Genomic DNA, 26912 nt, shown 5'->3' with positions numbered 1-26912 from the left:
TTGTTTGGCTAATAAAGTATGCAATCAATCAATCAATCAATCAATCAATCAAACAAACCCTGTAAATAGAATACTGTGTATATTCTCTGTAAATTCCCTGCTTGATGTCTTGTGATGTAAATCAGTGGTTCTCAACCAGTGGTCCGCGGACCACTGGTGGTCCTTGAGGGGGTTCCAGGTGGTCCCCATCATGCAGCTAAATGATGGAGAGTTGCTAACCAAATGGACCCTTATTACTATCTGTAACTCTTATTGTTATACACATGACAACACACATCTGAGGCCTTATACTAAAGTTACAAGAAGTCTACACAATTAGAGAATTTAAAATAATAATAATGGTACCAACATCAACACAGCGACAACGACAACAACATATTCTTTCGTTTTGGGTCTGAGAGGCTAAAATGTAGCCTCTCACGGACCACCATTTGATGACATCATTAAATGGTGGTCCGTGACTCAAATGCCAGGAAAAAAGAATTAAAGGAACATTCTTTTTTTTTGGGCATTTGGCATTATTAAAGGCTTTAATATGAAAAAGAACCACTGGTTTAAATGACGTAATTGTAATATTAGTCAACGTGCCTGACTGACTGCATGTACAGTAGGCTATGATTCATACAGTATGAAGTCAGGACAGGTAAAGGGAACTTTCACTTGCATTGGGCGCCACCCAGTGGAACAGCCTGGACACTGCACTCTACACTGCACCCAAACAGACTTTGGATTTCAACCAAATGGACCCCGTCCCCATGTGGTCCGGGGACCACCAGTGGTCCTGGAGGGGGTTCCAGGTGGTCCCCATGTGGTCCGGGGACCACCAGTGGCCCTTGAGGGGGTTCCAGGTGGTCCTTGAGGGGGTTCCAGGTGGTCCGGGGACCACCAGTGGTCCTTGAGGGGGTTCCAGGTGGTCCCCATGTGGTCCGGGGACCACCAGTGGTCCTTGAGGGGGTTCCAGGTGGTCCCCATGTGGTCCGGGGACCACCAGTGGCCCTTGAGGGGGTTCCAGGTGGTCCTTGAGGGGGTTCCAGGTGGTCCGGGGACCACCAGTGGTCCTTGAGGGGGCTAAATGTAAATGGTGGTCCATGGCTCAAAATGCTGAATAAATAATGGAACTTGACATGAAAAGGTTGAAAAGCACCGTACTATAGCCTGTCATTTTTAGCAGTGGGTTGAGACACCATACATACACATGATACATGTATGAGTGACATTTAGCAGTGGGTTGAGACACCATACATACACATGATACATGTATGAGTGACATTTAGTACATTGTGTATTATTTTCTCTACGCACAACTTTGCATCCTGTCATTTGGAGATGTTTGTATTATATTTATATGTACTTGGAGGAGTATCATGGATGTATTACTGGCTGTTCTGTAGCTTGTCATGTTCTGTAGCTTGTCATGTTCTGTAGCTCGTCATGTTCTGTAGCTTGTCATCTGTAGCTTGTCCTGTAGCTTGTCATGTTCTGTGTTCTGTAACACCTCTGAGGGCCCCTGGGCACTGAAGCTCCAAGGGCCCCCCTTCACACACGCGCAACATTTTTGCTGTTTTGGGGCAGTTCTATGCCGTTATATTGGCCCATTTCCGGTCGTGACAGCCAATCTAGCGCATTGTTGCTGCTTTACACACAATTGCACTTTTCAGCTGCCCTTCTCACCAACAATAAAACACTAATCTTTTTAGACACCATTTATTTCATTCAGATTAGCAGGGACGTTTTCTGTGGAGCTAAAAAAAAAGCATTTTTTTTTGAGGGGTCGCTGGTGCCCAAGGGCCCCTGGGCACGTGCCCATATGGTAGATCCGGCCCTGTCACACCTGTATATTACCGTATATTAACTGTATATGCTGCTAAACTTGAGGTTTACGGGCAAAATACAGTGCCCAGAATTGCCCGTTAACTCCTCTTTTCACGCAGTGTTAAATAGGAAAAACAAAAACCAAACAGACAACCGATTACACCAAATGTGACAAAACTTTATTCTGGTGTATATATTTTTTTGTACAAGCAAAGACATTTTAACCCCCCCAAAAAAAAAAAAAAAACACACTCACCAGTGAGTTTCTCACTGAACTGCTGGACAAAAATAAGCAAAAACAAATTCAAAACTAAAACAATCATCTGATCTGAAGTGGAGCTAAAATATAAAAAAAAACCTGGACATGACAGCACATTATTATTATTATTAACCTGGACATGAAAGCACATTATAACGCTAACCCTAAACCTGGACATGACAGCACATTATTTCACCCAATGTCAGGCGTTTGATTTACCAACAAAACGTTAAGAATATGATGGCGACGACAGGTTTCTGCCCGGCAACAGCAACGTGTGGAGGTCTACTACGCTCGTCTCTGATTGGCCGCCCAGTGACATGACATCATCATCATGTCACGATCATCTCTGATTGGCCCAGTAACATCATGTCATAATCAGGAAGAAAAAAAAGGCAAAAAAGAAAAGAAAAACCACTAATAATAATAATGAAAAGTTTTAATTCTCTACTAGCAAGTACTGCATAAATAGACACACACACACACACACACACACACACACACACACACACACACACACACACACACACACACACACACACACACACACACACACACACACACACACACACACACACACACACACACACACACACAGAGAGAGAGAGACGAGTTTCCACTCCATCGCACCACAACAGTGTTGCTCGCCGACAACACCAGATCATTTAAAAGAAGTTACACTTCACCCATTTTCTTGTCTTATTATTTTCCCGCCACATTCCTGAGCCAATAATCCACAATCACTAATTCACACTAAATCATGTGTCAGACGGCCCACCGCGGTCCCGTCGCTAGTCGCGGTAGATTTAATCATACCTCCCGTTGTTGTCGATCGCCTCAAGAGTGTTTTGGCGACATTTAGCTGCTACAGCCAAATCCGGGATAACATCCGGTCCGTGATAACATCCGGTCCATTTAGCTGCTGCAGCCACATCCGGGATAACATCCGGTCCGTCGCTAAATGTGCTCCTCTGCTAGAGCAGCCACATCCGGGATAACATCCGGTCCGTCGCTAAATGTGCTCCTCTGCTAGAATCGCTGCGCGTTCTGATTTAATGGATTAACCCATTTTGGGCGGGAACCACTTTTGGTGTTAGCATTATGTTATGTTTTAGCTATTGAAAAATAGCAGATCTACAAGCGCGCCACCTACGAGCTTGTAGGTCTGCTATTTTTGAAAGATCGAAGAACGACTGACATATAAACAGCTTTTTCAGAAAACTGTCAGGATGTAGAAGACATTTTTTTAATCTGATCTCAGGTCAAAATGGATTAAATAACATCTGATTTAATGGGTTAAATAACCCTGGGGAATCGAAGTGTTAAAAGATTGCTTTAGAAACCACAGTATATATTAGGCTCATCAAGAGTCCTTCATTATTATTGAATTATTGATTCAATAATTCACCGTTATATGAATTCAGGGCTTCGTGGGGCGAAGGAAAACATCATTCATTATTTGGGTGAAGTGTTGGTTTTAAAACCCATTTAAGACCATTCTGTATGGGAACCCCCTTTGGTGTTTTAAGAATTATGTTGCACTTTAGCGGTTGAAAAAGAGCAGATCTACACACTCGTAAGCTCACTTACGAGATCTTGTAGATCTGCTATTTTTTTTTTAACAATCGTGAAACTGTGGTGCAAATATTTTAATATATATTCTTTCAGCGAGAACGTTTTTAACTCAAATCTTTGCTTCTAAAAAAACCCAATATATTTTCAGATGGAGGTCGGCGGCCAAATACAGATAATCTTTGGGGGGTCCTTGACATGACAGTTTGAGAACCACTGATGTAGAAACATGAGTTTTTTTTCAGAAAACTGTCACGATTTAGAAGACATTTCTAGAATCTGGTCTCAACTTGTTTTAGAAGATCTCGTCGGCGTGAAGCGCCACCGTGTGGCCGGCGGGAGCACGACGCCTGAATTACAAAACAAAACTCTAGCAGATCTACAAGCCCACAGACCATGTCACCATGCAACGGAACGGGCATGTAGATCGGAGACATTTTCAGTGCAACGGCACCGATGTGCAACCAACATGAACCAGGCGTGTTCATGTCAGGCATCAGACAGACAGACAGACAGACGGGTGCCTGTCTGTCTCTCTACAGATGGACAGACAGACGGACAGACGTGTGCCTGTCTGTCTCTACACACATACAGTGAGACAGAGACGGGTGCCTGTCTGTCTCTACACACATACAGTGAGAGACAGACAGGCGCCCTGTCTACACACATACAGTGAGACAGACAGGCACCTGTCTGTCTCTACAGACATAACAGTGAGACAGACAGACGGGTACCTGTCTGTCTGTCTGTCTCTCTACACAGACATACAGACGGGTGCCTGTCTGTCTGTCTCTCTACACAGACGGACAGACGGGTGCCTGTCTGTCTCTCTACACAGACAGACAGATGGGTGCCTGTCTGTCTCTCTACACAGACAGACAGACAGGTGCCTGTCTGTCTCTCTACACAGACAGACAGACGGGTGCCTGTCTGTCTCTCTACACAGACAGACGCCTGTCTGTCTGTCTCTCTACACAGACAGACAGACGGGTGCCTGTCTGTCTCTCTACACCAGCTTCTTGGCCTCGAAGAACTTCTTGAGGTGTCTCATCTGCCAGAACCCCACGGCCACCAGGATGAGAGTCTGGACGATGGACCACCACAGCACCCTCTGATTGGTCGACTCGCTGGTCTGGCGGAAACGCTCCTCGCGGTACTGCGGAAGATTAAAAACAAACAAATAAAAGAAAAGTTAAAATGTGACTCCTTTTGATACAGAGACAGTCATGGAGCCAAGACTAAGTGTTCAGGAGAGGAGAAAACAAGACTAAGTGTTCAGGAGAGGAGAACAAGACTAAGTGTTCAGGAGAGGAGAAAACAAGACTTAGGCCCTTTCCCAATTCCCCCCTTCTCCATCGCCCTTAGCCCTTCCCCTTGCTGATGCGCGTTCACGTGAGGAGGAAGGGTTATCTCAATTCTCTTTGGAGCGAGGGGTAGGGGCAAGGGCGAGGGTTAGGATCCCCTTCAAACCAAGGGATATCGCGACCAGACTTCAAACGGAGGGACATGACACAGAGGGCGGAAGGCGGACAAGGTAAGACGCCTTTTCAGTCCTTTATTATGGAACTTATGGAAGAATATGATATTAACCAATATTATTTGAATGTGTTAACAATCTGCATCGCCAAAAATATCGCAATCTCTAGCAAAGGTTAACGTTACCTCACTTGAACTAACGATATGCTACGGCGTTGCATTCATACAACGTTACGGTAACGTTACCCATTAATTTCGCATCAGCGCTTTATTATTTTTTATTTACCGCCGGTGCCCCGGTGGAACAACTCGGATGCAAACTAGCTTAACTAGCAGGCATCAGTCCGACCCCCAGACCACGATATGTCAACATTCTGCAGTTTTGGAGCTCTTAAAAGCCGTGAAATATCCTACTGTACCTACATAACGCTGTCGCTGCATAACGTTGGCTACTCGCTGCAGTGATAGCTGGTATGGTTTTATCATGACCAATGTTATGATAATCCCCACAAGTAGCAAAAGTTACATAACTAATTAGCAATGGTGTTGTTTTCCCCCCCAGGCAAACCAGCTATGGAACAGACTGCAAGCTGCTGTACAAGCCTGTACATTGGATGGAGATGAATCACGATTGTCCTAAATGTTGTTGAATTTGAAACATTATCATTCATATTATTAGCATACCACGACTTCCATGATAGAAAATGACTCTGTTCTTAATGATATTAAAAACAATGAACACAGTGACCACAGCCCCTTCTTTCTATACTGTAAATTGTTTTTCCTTTTTCTAACCCTGTAGGCTATTATGATATATAACTGTACCCATTCTATACAAACTGTTAATACAATAATCAATGAATCAGGTACAACTGTTGAGCAGTGTGTCAGAATGAGCTATATCTAGCTGAATTACATTCTGGTGGGCTACCAAGATGAGACAAAATTACAATATATTTATTTCATCATAACCACAGCCATAAATATTTACGTTCCATATCTTCTCCCAAAATAGCCGATCTACAGTTATAGCAGTGGTTTCCAAAGTGGGTTATGGGGACCCCCAGGGGTCCTTGAGAGACTTCCAGGGGGTCCCCAGCTAAATGATAGTTTGGAACCAAATGGACCCATAAGGGTCCATTTGTACACTCTCAGAGTTAATTAACATTGATTTTACAATATAAATTGGGGATCCCAGAGACAGAAATGCCATCAAATGGGGGTCCATGGACTAATGCATGTCACACTGGTGGTCCGTGACACTGCTAGATTCGTAAAAATATATGGGGTGCCTGGCATATCTCTTCAAATGGGGGTCTGCGGGCTAATTCGTGTCAATTTGGGGGTCCTTGACATGAAAAAGTGTGGGGACCACTGGCCTGTAGTGAGCTTGCAGATCAGCTATTTTCTGAGAACAGGTTGTATATCAATATCTACAAGGGACGTTCAATATTTAGGGACGTTCCAATTCCTAGGGTGATGATTTATCCCCCTACCCCTTGACACTCATTATGAAGGGACAAGGGGAAGGGCCAAGGGATAAGGGCTAGGGCCAAGGGCTGAGGGGTAGGGTTAAAAAAGGAATTGGGAAAGGGCCTAAGTGTTCAGGAGAGGAGAAAACAAGACTAAGTGTTCAGGAGAGGAGAAAACAAGACTTAGGCCCTTTCCCAATTCCCCCCTTCTCCATGGCCCTTAGCCCTTCCCCTTGCTGATGCGCGTTCACGTGAGGAGGAAGGGTTTTCTCAATTCTCTTTGGAGCGAGGGTTAGGGCCGAGTGCGAGGGTTAGGATCCCCTTCAAACGAAGGGACATTGCGACCAGACTTAAAACGAAGGGACATCACAGAAGGCGGAAGGCGGACGAGGTAAGACGCCTTTTTCGTCCTTTATTATGGAAGAATATGATAATAACCAATATTATTCGCCAAAAATATCGTAATCTCTAGCAAAGGTTAACGTTACCTCACTTGAACCAACGATATGCTACTGCGTTGCATTCATACAACGTTGCGGTAACGTTACCCATTCATTTGGAAGCGGCGCTTTTTATTTTTTATTTACCGCCGGTCGGTGCCCCGGTGGAACAACTCGGATGCAAACTAGCTTAACTAGCAGGCATAAGTCCGACGCCCCCAGACCACGATATGTCAACATTCTGCAGTTTTGGAGCTCTTATAAAAGCTGTGAAATAGCCTACTGTACCTACACAACGCTGTCGCTGCATAACGTTGGCTACTCTCTGCAGTGATAGCTGGTATGGTTTTATCATGACCAATGTTATGCTAATCCCCACAAGTTGCAAAAGTTACATAACTAATTAGCAATGGTGTTGTTTTTCCCCCCCAGGCAAACCAGCTATGGAACAGACTGCAAGCTGCTGTACAGCCTGTACATTGGATGGAGATGAATCACGATGGCATTTTCATTGTCCTAAATGTTGTAGCATACTACGACTTGTCATAGGACATGATAGAAAATGACTGTTCTTAATGATATTAAAAACAATGAACACATATATCTATACTGTAAATTGTTTTTCCTTTTTCTAACCCTGTATATGATATAACTGTACCCATTCTATACAAACTGTTAATACAATAATCAATGAATCAGGTACACCTGTTGAGCAGGTGTACCTGATTAGCTGAATTACATTCTGGTGGGCTACCAAGATGAGACAAAATTACAATATATTTATTTCATCATAACCACAGCAATGTTTACGTTCCATCTCTTCTCCCAAAATAGCCGATCTACAGCTTATGGAAAGTGGTTTCCAAAGTGGGTTATAGGGACCCCCAGAGGTCCTTGAGAGAGTTCCAGGGGGTCCCCAGCTAAATGATAGTTTGGAACCAAATAGACCCATAAGGGTCCATTTGTACACTCTCAGAGTTAATTGACATTTATTTCATTCACAATATAAATTGGGGGTCCCAGAGACAGAAATGCCATCAAATGGGGGTCCATGGACTAATGCATGTCACACTGGCGGTCCGTGACACTGCTAGTTTCGTAAAAATCTATGGGGTCCCTGGCATATCTCTTCAAATGGGGGTCTGCGGGCTAATTATTGTCAAATTGGGGGGTCCTTGACATGAAAGGGTTTGGGGACCACTGGCCTGTAGTGAGCTTGCAGATCAGCTATTTTCTGAGAACAGGTTGTCAATATCTAGGGTCAATATTTAGGGACGTTCCAATTCCTAGGGTGATGATTTATCCCCCTACCCCTTGACACTCATTATGTAGGGGCAAGGGGAAGGGGCAAGGGATAAGGGGTAGGGTTAAAAAAGGAATTGGGAAAGGGCCTAAGACTCCTTTTACAAGGCGACCATCTCCAGATAAAACGGCAAAGTCCCGTTGCGTTCTCATTTTTTATTGACCCTTTACACGAGAACACACACTTTAGGAAAACGCCTAATAATAGGTGGCTGCCAAATAGACCAGTCACCCACGTTACTACAAGAAGAAGAGCCAGCTCCCCCTTCACGCAACCCTATCAGGGTTTTGCTATTCAACATTAATGTTACATTATAGCTGAATATTATTAAAAATAATTTTAATAATATTGATATGTGACCATTAAGTCTCTCTAGAAACTAAAGAGACACGACAGTAAACAATACCGTATATGTCTCCATTTCCATTGGGAAATGTGTTTGAGAATAGTTATAAGTAGTTATAGTTAATAGTTATAAATCTATAACAAATCAGAACACAACGTGGTTGTGGCCGTCGCTCGCCGTCTGCTTTCTATAACGCATCGGGTGACAGACAGGCTGACAGACAGCCCAGAGCATGCAGGCAGGCAGACAGACAGGCTGACAGACAGCCCAGAGCATGCAGGCAGGCAGACAGACAGGCTGACAGACAGCCCAGAGCATGCAGGCAGGCAGACAGACAGGCTGACAGACAGCCCAGAGCATGCAGGCAGAGAGACAGACAGGCTGACAGACAGCCCAGAGCATGCAGGCAGGCAGACAGACAGGCTGACAGACAGCCCAGAGCATGCAGGCAGGCAGACAGACAGGCTGACAGACAGCCCAGAGCATGCAGGCAGGCAGACAGACAGACAGGCTGACAGACAGGCTGACAGACAGCCCAGAGCATGCAGGCAGAGAGACAGACAGGCAGACAGACAGGCTGACAGACAGCCCAGAGCATGCAGGCAGAGAGACAGACAGGCAGACAGACAGGCTGACAGACAGCCCAGAGCATGCAGGCAGAGAGACAGACAGACAGGCTGACAGACAGCCCAGAGCATGCAGGCAGAGAGACAGACAGGCAGACAGACAGGCTGACAGACAGCCCAGAGCATGCAGGCAGAGACAGACAGGCAGACAGACAGGCTGACAGACAGCCCAGAGCATGCAGGCAGAGAGACAGACAGGCAGACAGACAGGCTGACAGGCAGCCCAGAGCATGCAGGCAGAGCGCGCCACGGGATGGTTATATATTTTATAATACATTAGGCTACATCAACGCTGCTGCCGCGGCTGCCACCTATCACAATTAAGGCATTTTATTTACATCATGGTTTTACATTCACCATCGCTGATGAGCAGCGCTTTGTAGGCGAGGAGGGAGGCTTGTTCAGGAACTCCAAAAAGAAAGTAGCTCATAACGTTTCTATGGTGGATTTTTATGAAACAAAAACTTTGCAGATAGAAAGAGGATAATTCAAGCTTTTCGTACAGCTGCAATGTTGGTGAGTTTAACATTGTTTAATTTGACTTTTCTGTGTGGATGAATGGGCTGTCGAGGCCAGGAAGTAGTTTTTTGCCACTCAGTGGGCGTTCCCACATAACTACCAATGTTCAATGCAAAAAACACACGGTTGTGATCACACACACACACACACACACACACACACACACACACACACACACACACACACACACACACACACACACACACACACACACACACACACACACACACACACACACACACACACACACACACACACACACACACACACACACACACACACACACACACACACACACAGTACTGACCCTCTGGTAGTTCTGTTCCTTCTGGATCTGGTCCACCTGCTCCACCAGCTGTCTCACTCTGAGCTGAAGCTCCGTCAGTTTGTCTTTAGCAGCGATCTCTGCGTAGTTGTTGGTGTGTTCTCCCACCTGGATGTCCAGGTGAACTCTCTGTAACGAGATAAATATTATTATTATTAATAACCTGGATGTCCAGGTGCACCCTCTGAAACGAGATGATTATTATTATTAATAACCTGGATGTCCAGGTGCACTCTCTGAAACGAGATGATGATTATTATTATTAATAACCTGGATGTCCAGGTGCACCCTCTTTAACGAGATTATTATTATTATTATTAATAACCTGGATGTCTGGGACTGCTCATATGCGAGGCTGCAGCTGGGTGCATCTTAAACAGCGTGGAGACTTCCGTTTACAAACGAAACCTCGCAAGACATCACCGCGAAAGTTGGGAACGCCGTAGCACTGCTTCAGTCTATCTCCGACTAAAATAGTAACTTTATAAATCTATCTTAAAAGACGAAAATAAAACTGCATGAGTTTTCCTGATGTCATAAACTGTCAGAATCAGCTTTTGTTGCGTTGGTTCATGTGCTAAAAGAGTGACTTTGAGAGCTGTTTCCCCGTTACAATGGAAGTCAATGAGCGACTATTTTTATTTCTTAAATTGCTAATAAACAACACAACGGAGCGAAATAACTCATGGAATGGAATAGTTTGCCCATAATAAGGTAGGAAAACAACCCAAACCTCTCAAAAAGTGGTCTTACCCTTTAAATTAAATATTCTTTAGGCTAGGGGCATGTCATGTGATCTACCTGCACAGCTTTTGTGATCACGATCTACCTTTTGGGCACCTCTGAGCCCAAACACTCACAGACAACGGGAGGTATGATTAAATCTACCGCGACTATCGGCGGGACCGCCTAACACATGATCTGTTCTTAGAATTGGACGGAATGATTTAAATCAAGAGTTATTAAGGTTTTAAGATTTTCGGTCTCGTCGGCTAAAATGGGGGAGAACATATTCTCTGACGTCCCACCGGAAAATAACATCAAATATTATTTATTATTATGATTAACCTAGATGTCCAGGTGAACTCTCTGTGTGACTCTCTGAGATGTGAGAGCATTATTATTATTAAACCATGAAAACCAGATTATACAAATGTCTTCATTATTATTATTAAACCATGAAAACCAGATTATACAAATGTCTTCTAAATCATGACAGTTTTGTGGAGAACCTGTTTCTATATCAATGGTGCTTAAAACTATTTCATGTCAAACAAGGACCCCCAAAAAAATAATATATATATATCTATATATAATATATATCTATATATATATATCTAACTGGCCGCCGACCCCCATCTGGGAATGTGTTGTTCCGGGACGCTAGTTTTTTATTCCTAGGATGGGAGCAAATTTGGAGCGCTCGTTTTACCACGCCGGCCACTTCGCCCTGCCCTACTACTAGTAACCAAGGAAAGCGCCGCCCGCGCGGGCGGAACCTCACCTTCTAATACAAACACAAAACCCCATTCTGCCAGCTGCCTCGCTAGCCTAGTGGATTACTACCCCATTCTGCCAGCTGCCTCGCTAGCCTAGTGGATTACTACCCCATTCTGCCATGCCTCGCTAGCCTAGTGGATTACTACCCCATTCTGCCATGCCTCGCTGGCCTAGTGGATTACTACCCCATTCTGCCAGCTGCCTCGCTAGCCTAGTGGATTACTACCCCATTCTGCCATGCCTCACTAGCCTAGTGGATTACTACCCCATTCTGCCAGCTGCCTCACTAGCCTAGTGGATTACTACCCCATTCTGCCAGCTGCCTCGCTAGCCTAGTGGATTACTACCCCATTCTGCCATGCCTCACTAGCCTAGTGGATTACTACCCCATTCTGCCATGCCTCGCTAGCCTAGTGGATTACTACCCCATTCTGCCAGCTGCCTCGCTAGCCTAGTGGATTACTACCCCATTCTGCCATGCCTCGCTAGCCTAGTGGATTACTACCCCATTCTGCCATGCCTCACTAGCCTAGTGGATTACTACCCCATTCTGCCATGCCTCGCTAGCCTAGTGGATTACTACCCCATTCTGCCATGCCTCACTAGCCTAGTGGATTACTACCCCATTCTGCCATGCCTCACTAGCCTAGTGGATTACTACCCCATTCTGCCATGCCTCACTAGCCTAGTGGATTACTACCCCATTCTGCCATGCCTCGCTAGCCTAGTGGATTACTACCCCATTCTGCCAGCTGCCTCACTAGCCTAGTGGATTACTACCCCATTCTGCCAGCTGCCTCACTAGCCTAGTGGATTACTACCCCATTCTGCCAGCTGCCTCGCTAGCCTAGTGGATTACTACCCCATTCTGCCATGCCTCACTAGCCTAGTGGATTACTACCCCATTCTGCCATGCCTCGCTAGCCTAGTGGATTACTACCCCATTCTGCCATGCCTCACTAGCCTAGTGGATTACTACCCCATTCTGCCATGCCTCACTAGCCTAGTGGATTACTACCCCATTCTGCCATGCCTCACTAGCCTAGTGGATTACTACCCCATTCTGCCATGCCTCGCTAGCCTAGTGGATTACTACCCCATTCTGCCATGCCTCGCTAGCCTAGTGGATTACTACCCCATTCTGCCATGCCTCACTAGCCTAGTGGATTACTACCCCATTCTGCCATGCCTCACTAGCCTAGTGGATTACTACCCCATTCTGCCATGCCTCGCTAGCCTAGTGGATTACTACCCCATTCTGCCATGCCTCGCTAGCCTAGTGGATTACTACCCCATTCTGCCATGCCTCGCTAGCCTAGTGGATTACTACCCCATTCTGCCAGCTGCCTCGCTAGCCTAGTGGATTACTACCCCATTCTGCCAGCTGCCTCGCTAGCCTAGTGGATTACTACCCCATTCTGCCATGCCTCGCTAGCCTAGTGGATTACTACCCCATTCTGCCAGCTGCCTCGCTAGCCTAGTGGATTACTACCCCATTCTGCCATGCCTCGCTAGTCTAGTGGATTACTACCCCATTCTGCCAGCTGCCTCACTAGCCTAGTGGATTACTACCCCATTCTGCCATGCCTCACTAGCCTAGTGGATTACTACCCCATTCTGCCATGCCTCGCTAGCCTAGTGGATTACTACCCCATTCTGCCAGCTGCCTCGCTAGCCTAGTGGATTACTACCCCATTCTGCCAGCTGCCTCGCTAGCCTAGTGGATTACTACCCCATTCTGCCAGCTGCCTCGCTAGCCTAGTGGATTACTACCCCATTCTGCCATGCCTCGCTAGTCTAGTGGATTACTACCCCATTCTGCCAGCTGCCTCGCTAGCCTAGTGGATTACTACCCCATTCTGCCATGCCTCACTAGTCTAGTGGATTACTACCCCATTCTGCCAGCTGCCTCGCTAGCCTAGTGGATTACTACCCCATTCTGCCATGCCTCGCTAGCCTAGTGGATTACTACCCCATTCTGCCATGCCTCGCTAGCCTAGTGGATTACTACCCCATTCTGCCATGCCTCGCTAGCCTAGTGGATTACTACCCCATTCTGCCAGCTGCCTCGCTAGCCTAGTGGATTACTACCCCATTCTGCCATGCCTCGCTAGCCTAGTGGATTACTACCCCATTCTGCCAGCTGCCTCGCTAGCCTAGTGGATTACTACCCCATTCTGCCATGCCTCGCTAGCCTAGTGGATTACTACCCCATTCTGCCATGCCTCGCTAGCCTAGTGGATTACTACCCCATTCTGCCATGCCTCGCTAGCCTAGTGGATTACTACCCCATTCTGCCATGCCTCGCTAGCCTAGTGGATTACTACCCCATTCTGCCATGCCTCGCTAGCCTAGTGGATTACTACCCCATTCTGCCATGCCTCACTAGCCTAGTGGATTACTACCCCATTCTGCCATGCCTCGCTAGCCTAGTGGATTACTACCCCATTCTGCCATGCCTCGCTAGCCTAGTGGATTACTACCCCATTCTGCCATGCCTCGCTAGCCTAGTGGATTACTACCCCATTCTGCCATGCCTCGCTAGCCTAGTGGATTACTACCCCATTCTGCCATGCCTCGCTAGCCTAGTGGATTACTACCCCATTCTGCCATGCCTCGCTAGCCTAGTGGATTACTACCCCATTCTGCCAGCTGCCTCGCTGGCCTAGTGGATTACTACCCCATTCTGCCATGCCTCGCTAGCCTAGTGGATTACTACCCCATTCTGCCATGCCTCGCTAGCCTAGTGGATTACTACCCCATTCTGCCATGCCTCGCTAGCCTAGTGGATTACTACCCCATTCTGCCATGCCTCGCTAGCCTAGTGGATTACTACCCCATTCTGCCATGCCTCGCTAGCCTAGTGGATTACTACCCCATTCTGCCATGCCTCGCTAGCCTAGTGGATTACTACCCCATTCTGCCATGCCTCGCTAGCCTAGTGGATTACTACCCCATTCTGCCATGCCTCGCTAGCCTAGTGGATTACTACCCCATTCTGCCATGCCTCACTAGCCTAGTGGATTACTACCCCATTCTGCCAGCTGCCTCGCTAGCCTAGTGGATTACTACCCCATTCTGCCAGCTGCCTCGCTGGCCTAGTGGATTACTACCCCATTCTGCCAGCTGCCTCGCTAGCCTAGTGGATTACTACCCCATTCTGCCATGCCTCACTAGCCTAGTGGATTACTACCCCATTCTGCCATGCCTCGCTAGCCTAGTGGATTACTACCCCATTCTGCCAGCTGCCTCGCTAGCCTAGTGGATTACTACCCCATTCTGCCAGCTGCCTCGCTAGCCTAGTGGATTACTACCCCATTCTGCCATGCCTCGCTAGCCTAGTGGATTACTACCCCATTCTGCCATGCCTCGCTAGCCTAGTGGATTACTACCCCATTCTGCCATGCCTCGCTAGCCTAGTGGATTACTACCCCATTCTGCCATGCCTCGCTAGCCTAGTGGATTACTACCCCATTCTGCCAGCTGCCTCGCTAGCCTAGTGGATTACTACCCCATTCTGCCAGCTGCCTCGCTGGCCTAGTGGATTACTACCCCATTCTGCCATGCCTCGCTAGCCTAGTGGATTACTACCCCATTCTGCCAGCTGCCTCACTAGCCTAGTGGATTACTACCCCATTCTGCCAGCTGCCTCACTAGCCTAGTGGATTACTACCCCATTCTGCCATGCCTCGCTAGCCTAGTGGATTACTACCCCATTCTGCCAGCTGCCTCGCTAGCCTAGTGGATTACTACCCCATTCTGCCAGCTGCCTCGCTAGCCTAGTGGATTACTACCCCATTCTGCCATGCCTCGCTAGCCTAGTGGATTACTACCCCATTCTGCCATGCCTCGCTAGCCTAGTGGATTACTACCCCATTCTGCCATGCCTCGCTAGCCTAGTGGATTACTACCCCATTCTGCCATGCCTCACTAGCCTAGTGGATTACTACCCCATTCTGCCATGCCTCGCTAGCCTAGTGGATTACTACCCCATTCTGCCATGCCTCGCTAGCCTAGTGGATTACTACCCCATTCTGCCATGCCTCGCTAGCCTAGTGGATTACTACCCCATTCTGCCATGCCTCGCTAGCCTAGTGGATTACTACCCCATTCTGCCATGCCTCGCTAGCCTAGTGGATTACTACCCCATTCTGCCATGCCTCGCTAGCCTAGTGGATTACTACCCCATTCTGCCAGCTGCCTCGCTGGCCTAGTGGATTACTACCCCATTCTGCCATGCCTCGCTAGCCTAGTGGATTACTACCCCATTCTGCCATGCCTCGCTAGCCTAGTGGATTACTACCCCATTCTGCCATGCCTCGCTAGCCTAGTGGATTACTACCCCATTCTGCCATGCCTCGCTAGCCTAGTGGATTACTACCCCATTCTGCCATGCCTCGCTAGCCTAGTGGATTACTACCCCATTCTGCCATGCCTCGCTAGCCTAGTGGATTACTACCCCATTCTGCCATGCCTCGCTAGCCTAGTGGATTACTACCCCATTCTGCCATGCCTCACTAGCCTAGTGGATTACTACCCCATTCTGCCAGCTGCCTCGCTAGCCTAGTGGATTACTACCCCATTCTGCCAGCTGCCTCGCTGGCCTAGTGGATTACTACCCCATTCTGCCAGCTGCCTCGCTAGCCTAGTGGATTACTACCCCATTCTGCCATGCCTCACTAGCCTAGTGGATTACTACCCCATTCTGCCATGCCTCGCTAGCCTAGTGGATTACTACCCCATTCTGCCAGCTGCCTCGCTAGCCTAGTGGATTACTACCCCATTCTGCCAGCTGCCTCGCTAGCCTAGTGGATTACTACCCCATTCTGCCATGCCTCGCTAGCCTAGTGGATTACTACCCCATTCTGCCATGCCTCGCTAGCCTAGTGGATTACTACCCCATTCTGCCATGCCTCGCTAGCCTAGTGGATTACTACCCCATTCTGCCATGCCTCACTAGTCTAGTGGATTACTACCCCATTCTGCCATGCCTCACTAGCCTAGTGGATTACTACCCCATTCTGCCATGCCTCACTAGCCTAGTGGATTACTACCCCATTCTGCCATGCCTCGCTAGCCTAGTGGATTACTACCCCATTCTGCCATGCCTCGCTAGCCTAGTGGATTACTACCCCATTCTGCCAGCTGCCTCGCTAGCCTAGTGGATTACTACCCCATTCTGCCAGCTGCCTCGCTAGCCTAGTGGATTACTACCCCATTCTGCCAGCTGCCTCACTAGCCTAGTGGATTACTACCCCATTCTGCCATGCCTCGCTAGCCTAGTGGATTACTACCCCATTCTGCCATGCCTCGCTAGCCTAGTGGATTACTACCCCATTCTGCCAGCTGCCTCGCTGGCCTAGTGGATTACTACCCCATTCTGCCAGCTGCCTCACTAGCCTAGTGGATTACTACGCCGACTTGCAATACCATGTTTCATGTTTCACGCTTCACCTGTTCGCGCCCCACTGCCGCCACCTCTTTTACTACCGCGGTTATGTTTAGGTTAGAGATAGAGATAGGGTTAGTAGTTTTTGGATTAAGGTTGGTGAGGGGTACGTTAATAGTTTTTGGATTAAGGTTGGTGAGGGGTGCATTAAAAAGATTGGATTAAGGTTGGTGAGGGCTGCGTTGCTCCCCTGCTTGCGGTTATGTTTAGGTTAGAGGTAGAGATAGGGTTAGTAGTTTTTGGATTAAGGTTGGTGAGGGGTACGTTAATAGTTTTTGGATTAAGGTTGGTGAGGGGTACGTTAATAGTTTTTGGATTAAGGTTGGTGAGGGGTACGTTAATAGTTTTTGGATTAAGGTTGGTGAGGGGTACGTTAATAGTTTTTGGATTAAGGTTGGTGAGGGGTACGTTCATAGTTTTTGGATTAAGGTTGGTGAGGGGTGCATTAAAAAGATTGGATTAAGGTTGGTGAGGGATGCGTTGCTCCCCTGCTTGCGGTTATGTTTAGGTTAGAGGTAGAGATAGGGTTAGTACTAGTCATAGAGTACTAGTTATGTTTAGGTTAGAGGTAGAGATAGGGTTAGTACTAGTCATAGAGTACTAGTTATGTTTAGGTTAGAGGTAGAGATAGGGTTAGTACTAGTCATAGAGTACTAGTTATGTTTAGGTTAGAGGTAGAGATAGGGTTAGTACTAGTCATAGAGTACTAGTTATGTTTAGGTTAGAGGTAGAGATAGGGTTAGTACTAGTCATAGAGTACTAGTTATGTTTAGGTTAGAGGTAGAGATAGGGTTAGTACTAGTCATAGAGTACTAGTTATGTTTAGGTTAGAGGTAGAGATAGGGTTAGTACTAGTCATAGAGTACTAGTTATGTTTAGGTTAGGGTTAGGGTTAGGGTTAGTACTAGTCATAGAGTACTAGTTATGTTTAGGTTAGGGTTAGGGTTAGGGTTAGTACTAGTCATAGAGTACTAGTTATGTTTAGGTTAGGGTTAGGGTTAGTACTAGTCATAGAGTACTAGTTATGTTTAGGTTAGGGTTAGGGTTAGGGTTAGTACTAGTCATAGAGTACTAGTTATGTTTAGGTTAGGGTTAGGGTTAGTACTAGTCATAGAGTACTAGTTATGTTTAGGTTAGGGTTAGGGTTAGTACTAGTCATAGAGTACTAGTTATGTTTAGGTTAGGGTTAGGGTTAGTACTAGTCATAGAGTACTAGTTATGTTTAGGTTAGGGTTAGGGTTAGGGTTAGTACTAGTCATAGAGTACTAGTTATGTTTAGGTTAGAGGTAGAGATAGGGTTAGTACTAGTCATAGAGTACTAGTTATGTTTAGGTTAGGGTTAGGGTTAGTACTAGTCATAGAGGTAGAGATAGGGTTAGTACTAGTCATAGAGTACTAGTTATGTTTAGGTTAGGGTTAGGGTTAGGGTTAGTACTAGTCATAGAGTACTAGTTATGTTTAGGTTAGGGTTAGGGTTAGGGTTAGTACTAGTCATAGAGTACTAGTTATGTTTAGGTTAGGGTTAGGGTTAGGGTTAGTACTAGTCATAGAGTACTAGTTATGTTTAGGTTAGAGGTAGAGATAGGGTTAGTACTAGTCATAGAGGTAGAGATAGGGTTAGTACTAGTCATAGAGGTAGAGATAGGGTTAGTACTAGTCATAGAGGTAGAGATAGGGTTAGTACTAGTCATAGAGGTAGAGATAGGGTTAGTACTAGTCATAGAGGTAGAGATAGGGTTAGTACTAGTCATAGAGGTAGAGATAGGGTTAGTACTAGTCATAGAGGTAGAGATAGGGTTAGTACTAGTCATAGAGGTAGAGATAGGGTTAGTACTAGTCATAGAGGTAGAGATAGGGTTAGTACTAGTCATAGAGGTAGAGATAGGGTTAGTACTAGTCATAGAGGTAGAGATAGGGTTAGTACTAGTCATAGAGGTAGAGATAGGGTTAGTACTAGTCATAGAGGTAGAGATAGGGTTAGTACTAGTCATAGAGGTAGAGATAGGGTTAGTACTAGTCATAGAGGTAGAGATAGGGTTAGTACTAGTCATAGAGGTAGAGATAGGGTTAGTACTAGTCATAGAGGTAGAGATAGGGTTAGTACTAGTCATAGAGGTAGAGATAGGGTTAGTACTAGTCATAGAGGTAGAGATAGGGTTAGTACTAGTCATAGAGGTAGAGATAGGGTTAGTACTAGTCATAGAGGTAGAGATAGGGTTAGTACTAGTCATAGAGGTGGAGATAGGGTTAGTACTAGTCATAGAGGTAGAGATAGGGTTAGTACTAGTCATAGAGGTAGAGATAGGGTTAGTACTAGTCATAGAGGTAGAGATAGGGTTAGTACTAGTCATAGAGGTAGAGATAGGGTTAGTACTAGTCATAGAGGTAGAGATAGGGTTAGTACTAGTCATAGAGGTAGAGATAGGGTTAGTACTAGTCATAGAGGTAGAGATAGGGTTAGTACTAGTCAGAGTACTAGTAGGCATAAACACTTGTGTGCGGTCCAAAACACTACTCCACTGACAACCAATCGCAGCGCTCCAAATTTGCTCCCATCCTAGGAATAAAAAACTTGCTTCTGGGACAGGTTTTAGAGGTGAGGGGTCAGAGGTGAAGGGTCGTACCAGCATGCCTCCAGCGAACAGGGAGGACTTGGAGTGTGTTTTAGGGGCGAGGGGAAAGGTTTAGGGGTGAGGGGTCAGGGATGAGAGGAGAGGGGTCAGGGGTGAAGGGTCGTACCAGCATGCCTCCAGCGAACAGGGAGAACTTGGAGGAGTTGGAGTGCAGACAGATCTGGTGTTCTCCCGGGGTATGGGACGTGAAGGTGAACCGTCCCTCCGAGCCGTACTGACGAGACAGGATCACCTGAAAAACACAACATTATGCTTTTAATCTGAAAGGGACGCTACAAGCGTTTATGCTTTTATACTGAAGGACAACAATAGTGCTGCACAATGAATTGAAAAAAGATTGCGATCTAGCAGTGGCGTGCACAGATAGACACTAGGGGGTGCTAGAGCACCCCCTGCTCTTTTGAAAAAAAAAGAAAAAACTTTTTTTTCCTCTTCTTTTTTTTTGATTTTTCAAAAATAGCAGACCTACAAGCTCGTAGCGCGCCACTCGGTGGCGCGCTATGAGCTTGTAGATCTGCTATTTTTCAATAGCTAAAGCATAACATAATGCTAACACCAAAAGGGGTTCCCGCCCAAAATGGATTAAGGCAACCGGCCGGTTCCACGCGTTGCACAAGGTGCCCTTTTTTAACTTGAGCACCTGCCCCTCTAAATGTCTGTGCACGCCACTGGCTACAGATGCATGAATCCTGCAGCACTAGCTGGCTGTCCAGTTCATTTTGGTTACCGTCGTGTTTTTGCTCCAAGAGAGAGATTTTAACAGAGGTTTAAGTCTTTAACCCATTTTTGGGCGGGAACCCCTTTTTGGTGTTTTAAATATTATGTTATAATTTAGCTATTGGAAAATAGCAGATCTACAAGCTCATAGCGCGCCACCGAGTGGCGCGCTACGAGCTTGTAGGTCCTGCTATTTTTGAAAAATCGTGAAAATATTTATTTCAGAAAACTGGAGGATTTAGAAGATTTTTTTTAAATTTCGACGTCAGGCCTAAATGGGTTTAAGCTCTTTGATGTGGTCTTTTTAATAAAGCCACAGTAGTTGTGGCTCCAGGTGACACATGTTGAACGTAGTTAACACCTTGAGGGCCCGGACCTATTTAATCCATTACTAAAATGTGCCCATCATTTATAGCGCCCGGACCACTTTCACCGGCGCACCAGAAGTTGTTGTGAATGTCTGTGTAGCATCTAACAATAGCCACACCACTCTAGAGTCGATCAACAACAAGAATAAATATATCGCGACTAGCGACTGGACCGCGGAGCGCCGTCTAACACAGGATCTTTTTTCATAATTAGACGGGATGATTTAGATCGCGAGTTATGAACGTTTTAAGATTTTCGTTTTCGTCAGCTAAACAGGCAGGGGACATTTTCGATGACGTGTCACTGTTGTGCAACACCGAGGATTGGGCAACAAGCGCTCCTAGGCTGTGGAGCGATGCGACCGGTTTTGATATCATTAATCTCCGTCCTATTTATCAATCTCCGTCTGGGGCACTTGACCATGAACTTGAGCTTGACGGATATCTCCGCCCTGGGCCTCCATGGTGTTAATGTTCAGCAACTAGGACAGACTGAAGACAATACATATTTATATGGAAATTCATTCTTGAGGATGAAAATGGAGATTCAGCATGCGCTCCATCATACGTCACAGAGATGCTGGTGGTTGCCATGGAGACAGACAGTATTACGGTACCTTCATCATATCTATGACAGACAGTATACGGTACCTTCTCATCGGGATCCTTGACCTCCACGAACATACCCAGACCCTGAGTGGCCGGGAGGTACTCCTCTTTCTGACGGTCGTAGAGCTGGGTGCGGTAGTTACCTGGAGACACACACACACACACACACACTTTAGCACGCACGCACACACAGTGTATATATATATATCTTTTTAGGATTGATTTTAAAATTATTTTACTTGTTTATAAAGCTCTCAATGGTCTCGCACCTTCCTACCTACATGACTGCCTGCCTAAATATGTCCCAAACCTTCCTACGTACATGACTCCCTGCCTAAATATGTCCCAAACCTTCCTACCTACATGACTGCCTGCCTAAATAATGTCCCAAACCTTCCTACCTACATGAATGCCTGCCTAAATATGTCCCAAACCTTCCTACCTACATGACTGCCTGCCTAAATAATGTCCCAAACCTTCCTACCTACATGACTGCCTGCCTAAATATGTCCCAAACCTTCCTACCTACATGACTGCCTGCCTAAATATGTCCCAAACCTTCCTACCTACATGACTGCCTGCCTAAATATGTCCCAAACCTTCCTACCTACATGACTGCCTGCCTAAATGTCCCAAACCTTCCTACCTACATGACTGCCTGCCTAAATATGTCCCAAACCTTCCTACCTACATGACTGCCTGCCTAAATATGTCCCAAACCTTCCTACCTACATGACTGCCTGCCTAAATATGTCCCAAACCTTCCTACCTACATGACTGCCTGCCTAAATATGTCCCAAACCTTCCTACCTACATGACTGCCTGCCTAAATATGTCCCAAACCTTCCTACGTACATGACTGCCTGCCTAAATATGTCCCAAACCTTCCTACGTACATGACTGCCTGCCTAAATATGTCCCAAACCTTCCTACCTACATGACTGCCTGCCTAAATATGTCCCAAACCTTCCTACCTACATGACTGCCTGCCTAAATATGTCCCAAACCTTCCTACCTACATGACTGCCTGCCTAAATATGTCTCAAACCTTCCTACGTACATGACTGCCTGCCTAAATATGTCCCAAACCTTCCTACGTACATGACTGCCTGCCTAAATATGTCCCAAACCGCTCCCTAAGGTCTTCCACTGCTGGCCTGCTCGCTTTGCCTAAAAAAATGTCAACAAAAAAATACGGTGAAGCAGCTTTTTGCTTCTACGGGCCGACGGCGTGGAACAAACTCCCACTGTACCTTCGACAGGCAGCCTCTGTAGACATTTTTAAAGCACAGCTCAAGACTCACTTCTACACTCTTGCTTTTCATTTTGAGTTATTCATGTCCTCACTGTATTCATTTTGTGTTATTCCTGTCCTCACTGTATTGCATCACTGCTCTTCTTTTTAATGTTTATGCCTTGCTTTTCTTTTCTTTCTCCATTGCTCTGTAAAGCACTTTGAGCTGCATTTCATGTTATGAAAGGTGCTGTACAAATAAAGTTTTATTATATATGAGGATTTCAGGTGTGACAGTACAGTACAGTACAGTACAGTACAGTCAGTGACCCCCTGGGGAGGCAGCGGTGGCCGAACGGATTGCGGAGCGGTCTTGATACCGGAAGGTCGCCAGTTCGAATCAGCGGTCCGACACGTTAAAATTACCACCGCTGAAGTGCCCTTGAGCAAGGCATTGAACCACTACCATGAAATGTTCTATGAGCAGGGCCTGGCTGGAAACAAGTTCTTGAGCTTAGCCCAGATACCCTGGGTAAATATAGTAACTTTGCTTTGCTTTGGGACCCCCCACACGGTAACTCGGTCATTTCTCAACCATTTCGGACGCGGGCCGGCTCGCCGGAAACAGGGCCGGCGCGTTCCTGGGGGTCTGTATTTTATAGGAGAATGTGTCAAAATCGATAAAATACATCTACGATAGTTTTAACCCATTCAGGGCGGGAACCCCTTTTGGTGTTTTAAGGCTTAACCCATTTTGGGCGGGAACCCCTTTTGGTGTTAGCATTATGTTATGCTTTAGCTATTGAAAAATAGCAGATCTACAAGCTCATAGCGCGCCACCGAGTGGCGCGCTATGAGCTTGTAGGTCTGCTATTTTTGAAAAATCAAAGAACGACCGACATAGAAACATAGCGGCACTCGGTGCCGCGCTATGAGCTTGTAGATCTGCTATTTTTGAAAAGTCGTGAAAATCTTTGAATATTATTTCCCTGTGAACGCTTTTTTTTTTTTTTTTTTAAGATATTTTTTTGCAGCTTACGCCTTTTATTGGTTTTTGAAGGGACAGACAGTAGGCTGACAGGAAACGGGAGAGAGATGGGGGAAGACATGCAGTAAAGGCCGTGTCGGGCTCGGGAGTCGAACCCGCGGCACACTGCGACTGGATTACCAGTCGGGTGCCCAGACGGTTACGCCACCGCCTGGGCCCCTGTGAACGCTTTTAACTCACATCTTTGCTTTTGGGGTTCCCTGGAACATTATATTTTGAGATGGGGGTCCCGGGGCCAGTTACATACAATTCTGGGGGTCCTTGACATGAAATAGTCTGAGAACCACTGATATAGAAACATGGGGTTTTAACCCTCTGAGAACCACTGATATAGAAACATGGGGTTTTAACCCTGTGAGAACCACTGATATAGAAACATGGGGTTTTAACCCTCTGAGAACCACTGATATAGAAACATGAGGTTTAACCCTGTGAGAACCACTGATATAGAAACATGGGGTTTTAACCCTGTGAGAACCACTGATATAGAAACATGGGGTTTAACCCTGTGAGAACCACTGATATAGAAACATGGGGTTTAACCCTGTGAGAACCACTGATATAGAAACATGGGGTTTAACCCTGTGAGAACCACTGATATAGAAACATGGGGTTTTAACCCTCTGAGAACCACTGATATAGAAACATGGGGTTTTTCAGAAAACTGTCAGGATTTAGAAGACATTTGAAGAAATGGGTTAATCTAAGGCCAAGGCAGTCTCTCTGGGAGCCTGTCTGTCTGTCTGTCTGTCTGTCTGTCTGTCTGTCTGTCTGCAGTGCCAGTAAGTTAGCCTGTCTGTCTGTCTGCAGTATTGAGTAAGTTAGCCTGTCTGTCTGTCTGTCTGTCTGCAGTAAGTTAGCCTGTCTGTCTGCCTGTCTGTCTGTCAGCCTGTCTGTCTGTCAGCCTGTATGTCAGCCTGTCTGTCTGTCAGCCTGTATGTCTGTCTGTCAGCCTGTCTGTCTCTCTGAGGAGAGTCAAGTGTCCAACCGCCTGCAGCAACAGGACAGGAAGACAGGAGGAAGTAAAACATCAAATAAAGTTGTGTTCCTTCCAACTAAGAAAGTATCCATTAATGACACTATTAAACATCACACTAAGTCCTTCAAACACCACGCCACGTCACTGCAGTGTTACTGAACACAGAATGATTTGTGAAGGTTGAATATAAATGAAGAAATTAAGTTAAAATAACGTGACTTAAAACATGTCGTCTGTCTGTCTAGTGAAGTGAAGTTAGCATCATGTTAGCTCCACTGTGTAGCCTGGACGGTTCGCACGACGACCAGGCTGTCGTGGCGGAACTTCACCCTGTTCCTACTGCCTTGTTCTCCTCACAGGCCTCACGTCTCGAGAAACGTTCACATTTAAAATATAAAGGTCTCTCCTCAGAGCCTCGGATGTTATAATCCTCCTCGGGTCGATAGAAGTTCCACTTTATTCAGTATTGTCGGATAAAAACGCAATTTAATCCCATCGGTGGCCATTCCCATACCGGTATTTACACCTACGCGACCCCTATCGATCGCACGGTGTACTGCACGCTCCGTTACATTACGACTCTACGGGGGAAATGGCCACGGCTCGGATTAAAATGCGGTTTTAGACACATTTTAGGAAGATAACGGTACTAAAACCCACGCGAGGAGGATTATAACATCCGTGGGCACATTATATGTGAAATACCGAACGTTTAAAGTTAGATTTAAGGGTCTGTAAAATGGAGCGAAGGTGCGCTGGGAAATAAAACCAGGTGAGGGTCTTCTCCTCTCCTGTTGAAGTAAAGAAGTTGTTGTGTGTTTTTAAAGAACAGGGTGTTTCAGTATGGAGCTCACCGATGATCATGGTCTCGTCGGGGATCTCCTCTATGAAGCATTTCTTCTCCGTCTCTCCGATGTGGAAGTAGAGAGAGGAGACATGTCCGCTGAGGAGGACCAGGGAGAAGACACAGTGCAGGGAGAAGGAGTCCATTCTGACCCAGGAGGAGGAGGAGGACACCATCTTTACTCTGACTCTACTGACTGACTACTACACTACCCCAATGCACTGGGGGGGGTTGCCACGTTCTGCGAGAAACAAGCACACACACACACACTCTCACACTCTCACACACGCACACACACACACACACACACACACACACACACACACACACACACACACACACTACACACACACGCACGCGCGCACGCACACACACACACACACACACACACACACACACACAACCCACCGCCCCCCCCTTTTCCCCCTCACTGTATATATTTCTTTTCCCTTTTTACCTCCCTTATGATGAATTCCTGTTCTGTCTATAGAAGTGTCTATTTGTACGTCTCTAAATGTTTTGATGATTTGAACATGGTGGACCCTATTGGAAACAAGTGTAATGCTTAATTGGGTCGTCCACTCACAGTTAACAGCCTTTGTATTGAGTTTGTGCTTGAAATGTACTGTAATTCTGCAAACTGTTAATAAATTCTTCAATCAATCAATCAATCAAACACACACACACACACACACACACACACACACACACACACACACACACACACACACTACACACGCACACACGCGCGCACGCACACACACACACACACACACACACAAACACACACCTTTTTGTTTTACAATTTAGGCATTTATCAGACGTTCATTCCATAGTTTAGATTTGGAGTGAGTCTGTAGTTCTGACTGTGATGGGAAGTGCATTCCATAGTTTTGGATACTTTTCCCCCTCACTGTATATGTTTCTTTTCCCTTTTTACCTCCTTTATGATGAATTCCTGTTCTGTTCTTTGGCTATATAGAAGTGTCTATTTGTACGTCTCTAAATGTTATGATGAATTGAACAAGGTGGACCCTCTTGTAAACAAGTGTAATGCTTTATTGGGTCGTCCACTCAACAGTTTTTGTATTGAGTTGTGCTTGAAATGTACTGTAATTCTGCAAACTGTTAATAAATATTTCAATCAATCAATCAATCAAAATCACACAGGCAGGGTCGTGCACACACAATTTACAATTTACAATGTAGGCATTTAGCAGACGCTCTTAATCCAGAGCGACTTACATTAAGCAAGAACAAAAAGCATGGGAATACATTACATATATAAAATGCATTTATCAAGAAACATGCGTAAGCTAAGAACGTAACTAGAACATATCTATATAATGACACTATACATATACACTATATACTATACTAT

At 46.0% G+C, this 26912-nt stretch overlaps 1 protein-coding gene across 2 annotated transcripts; it reads right to left on the bottom strand.

Moving 5' to 3' along the window:
- Positions 1-1969: 1969 nt before the first annotated feature.
- LOC306915493 (transmembrane emp24 domain-containing protein 9-like) lies at positions 1970-25761 on the bottom strand. Of its 2 annotated transcripts, XR_013788830.1 has the most exons (6): positions 25542-25761; positions 21469-21569; positions 19839-19964; positions 10133-10279; positions 4378-4799; positions 1970-4332 (listed from the first exon to the last, which is right to left on the bottom strand). XR_013788830.1 is itself a non-coding variant. In XM_079492840.1 (5 exons), exons 1-5 carry the CDS (start codon positions 25705-25707, stop codon positions 4650-4652), a joined length of 690 nt encoding a protein of 229 aa, XP_079348966.1. In that variant the 5' UTR covers positions 25708-25761; the 3' UTR covers positions 1970-4649. The 2 variants fall into 2 exon arrangements, 1 of the variants encoding a protein (XP_079348966.1); XM_079492840.1 differs by having other exon boundaries at positions 1970-4799.
- Between the last annotated feature and the right edge of the window lie 1151 nt (positions 25762-26912).

This window comes from Electrona antarctica, assembly GCF_951216825.1.
Source record: "Electrona antarctica genome assembly, chromosome: 22".
In the NCBI taxonomy this organism is placed as follows: domain Eukaryota; kingdom Metazoa; phylum Chordata; class Actinopteri; order Myctophiformes; family Myctophidae; genus Electrona; species Electrona antarctica.
This window is presented reverse-complemented; position numbering and strand designations above follow the sequence as displayed.

Bases quoted from the DNA above. Each gene is read 5' to 3' on its own strand.
- LOC306915493 (XM_079492840.1), bottom strand. From the start codon at position 25,707: ATGGTGTCCTCCTCCTCCTCCTGGGTCAGAATGGACTCCTTCTCCCTG. The intron at 19,965-21,468 runs GTACCGTATACT...TGTGTTTTTCAG, and splicing joins TCAAGGATCCCGATGAGAAG to GTGATCCTGTCTCGTCAGTA. The intron at 10,280-19,838 runs GTACGACCCTTC...ATCTCGTTACAG, and splicing joins TGTTCGCTGGAGGCATGCTG to AGAGTTCACCTGGACATCCA.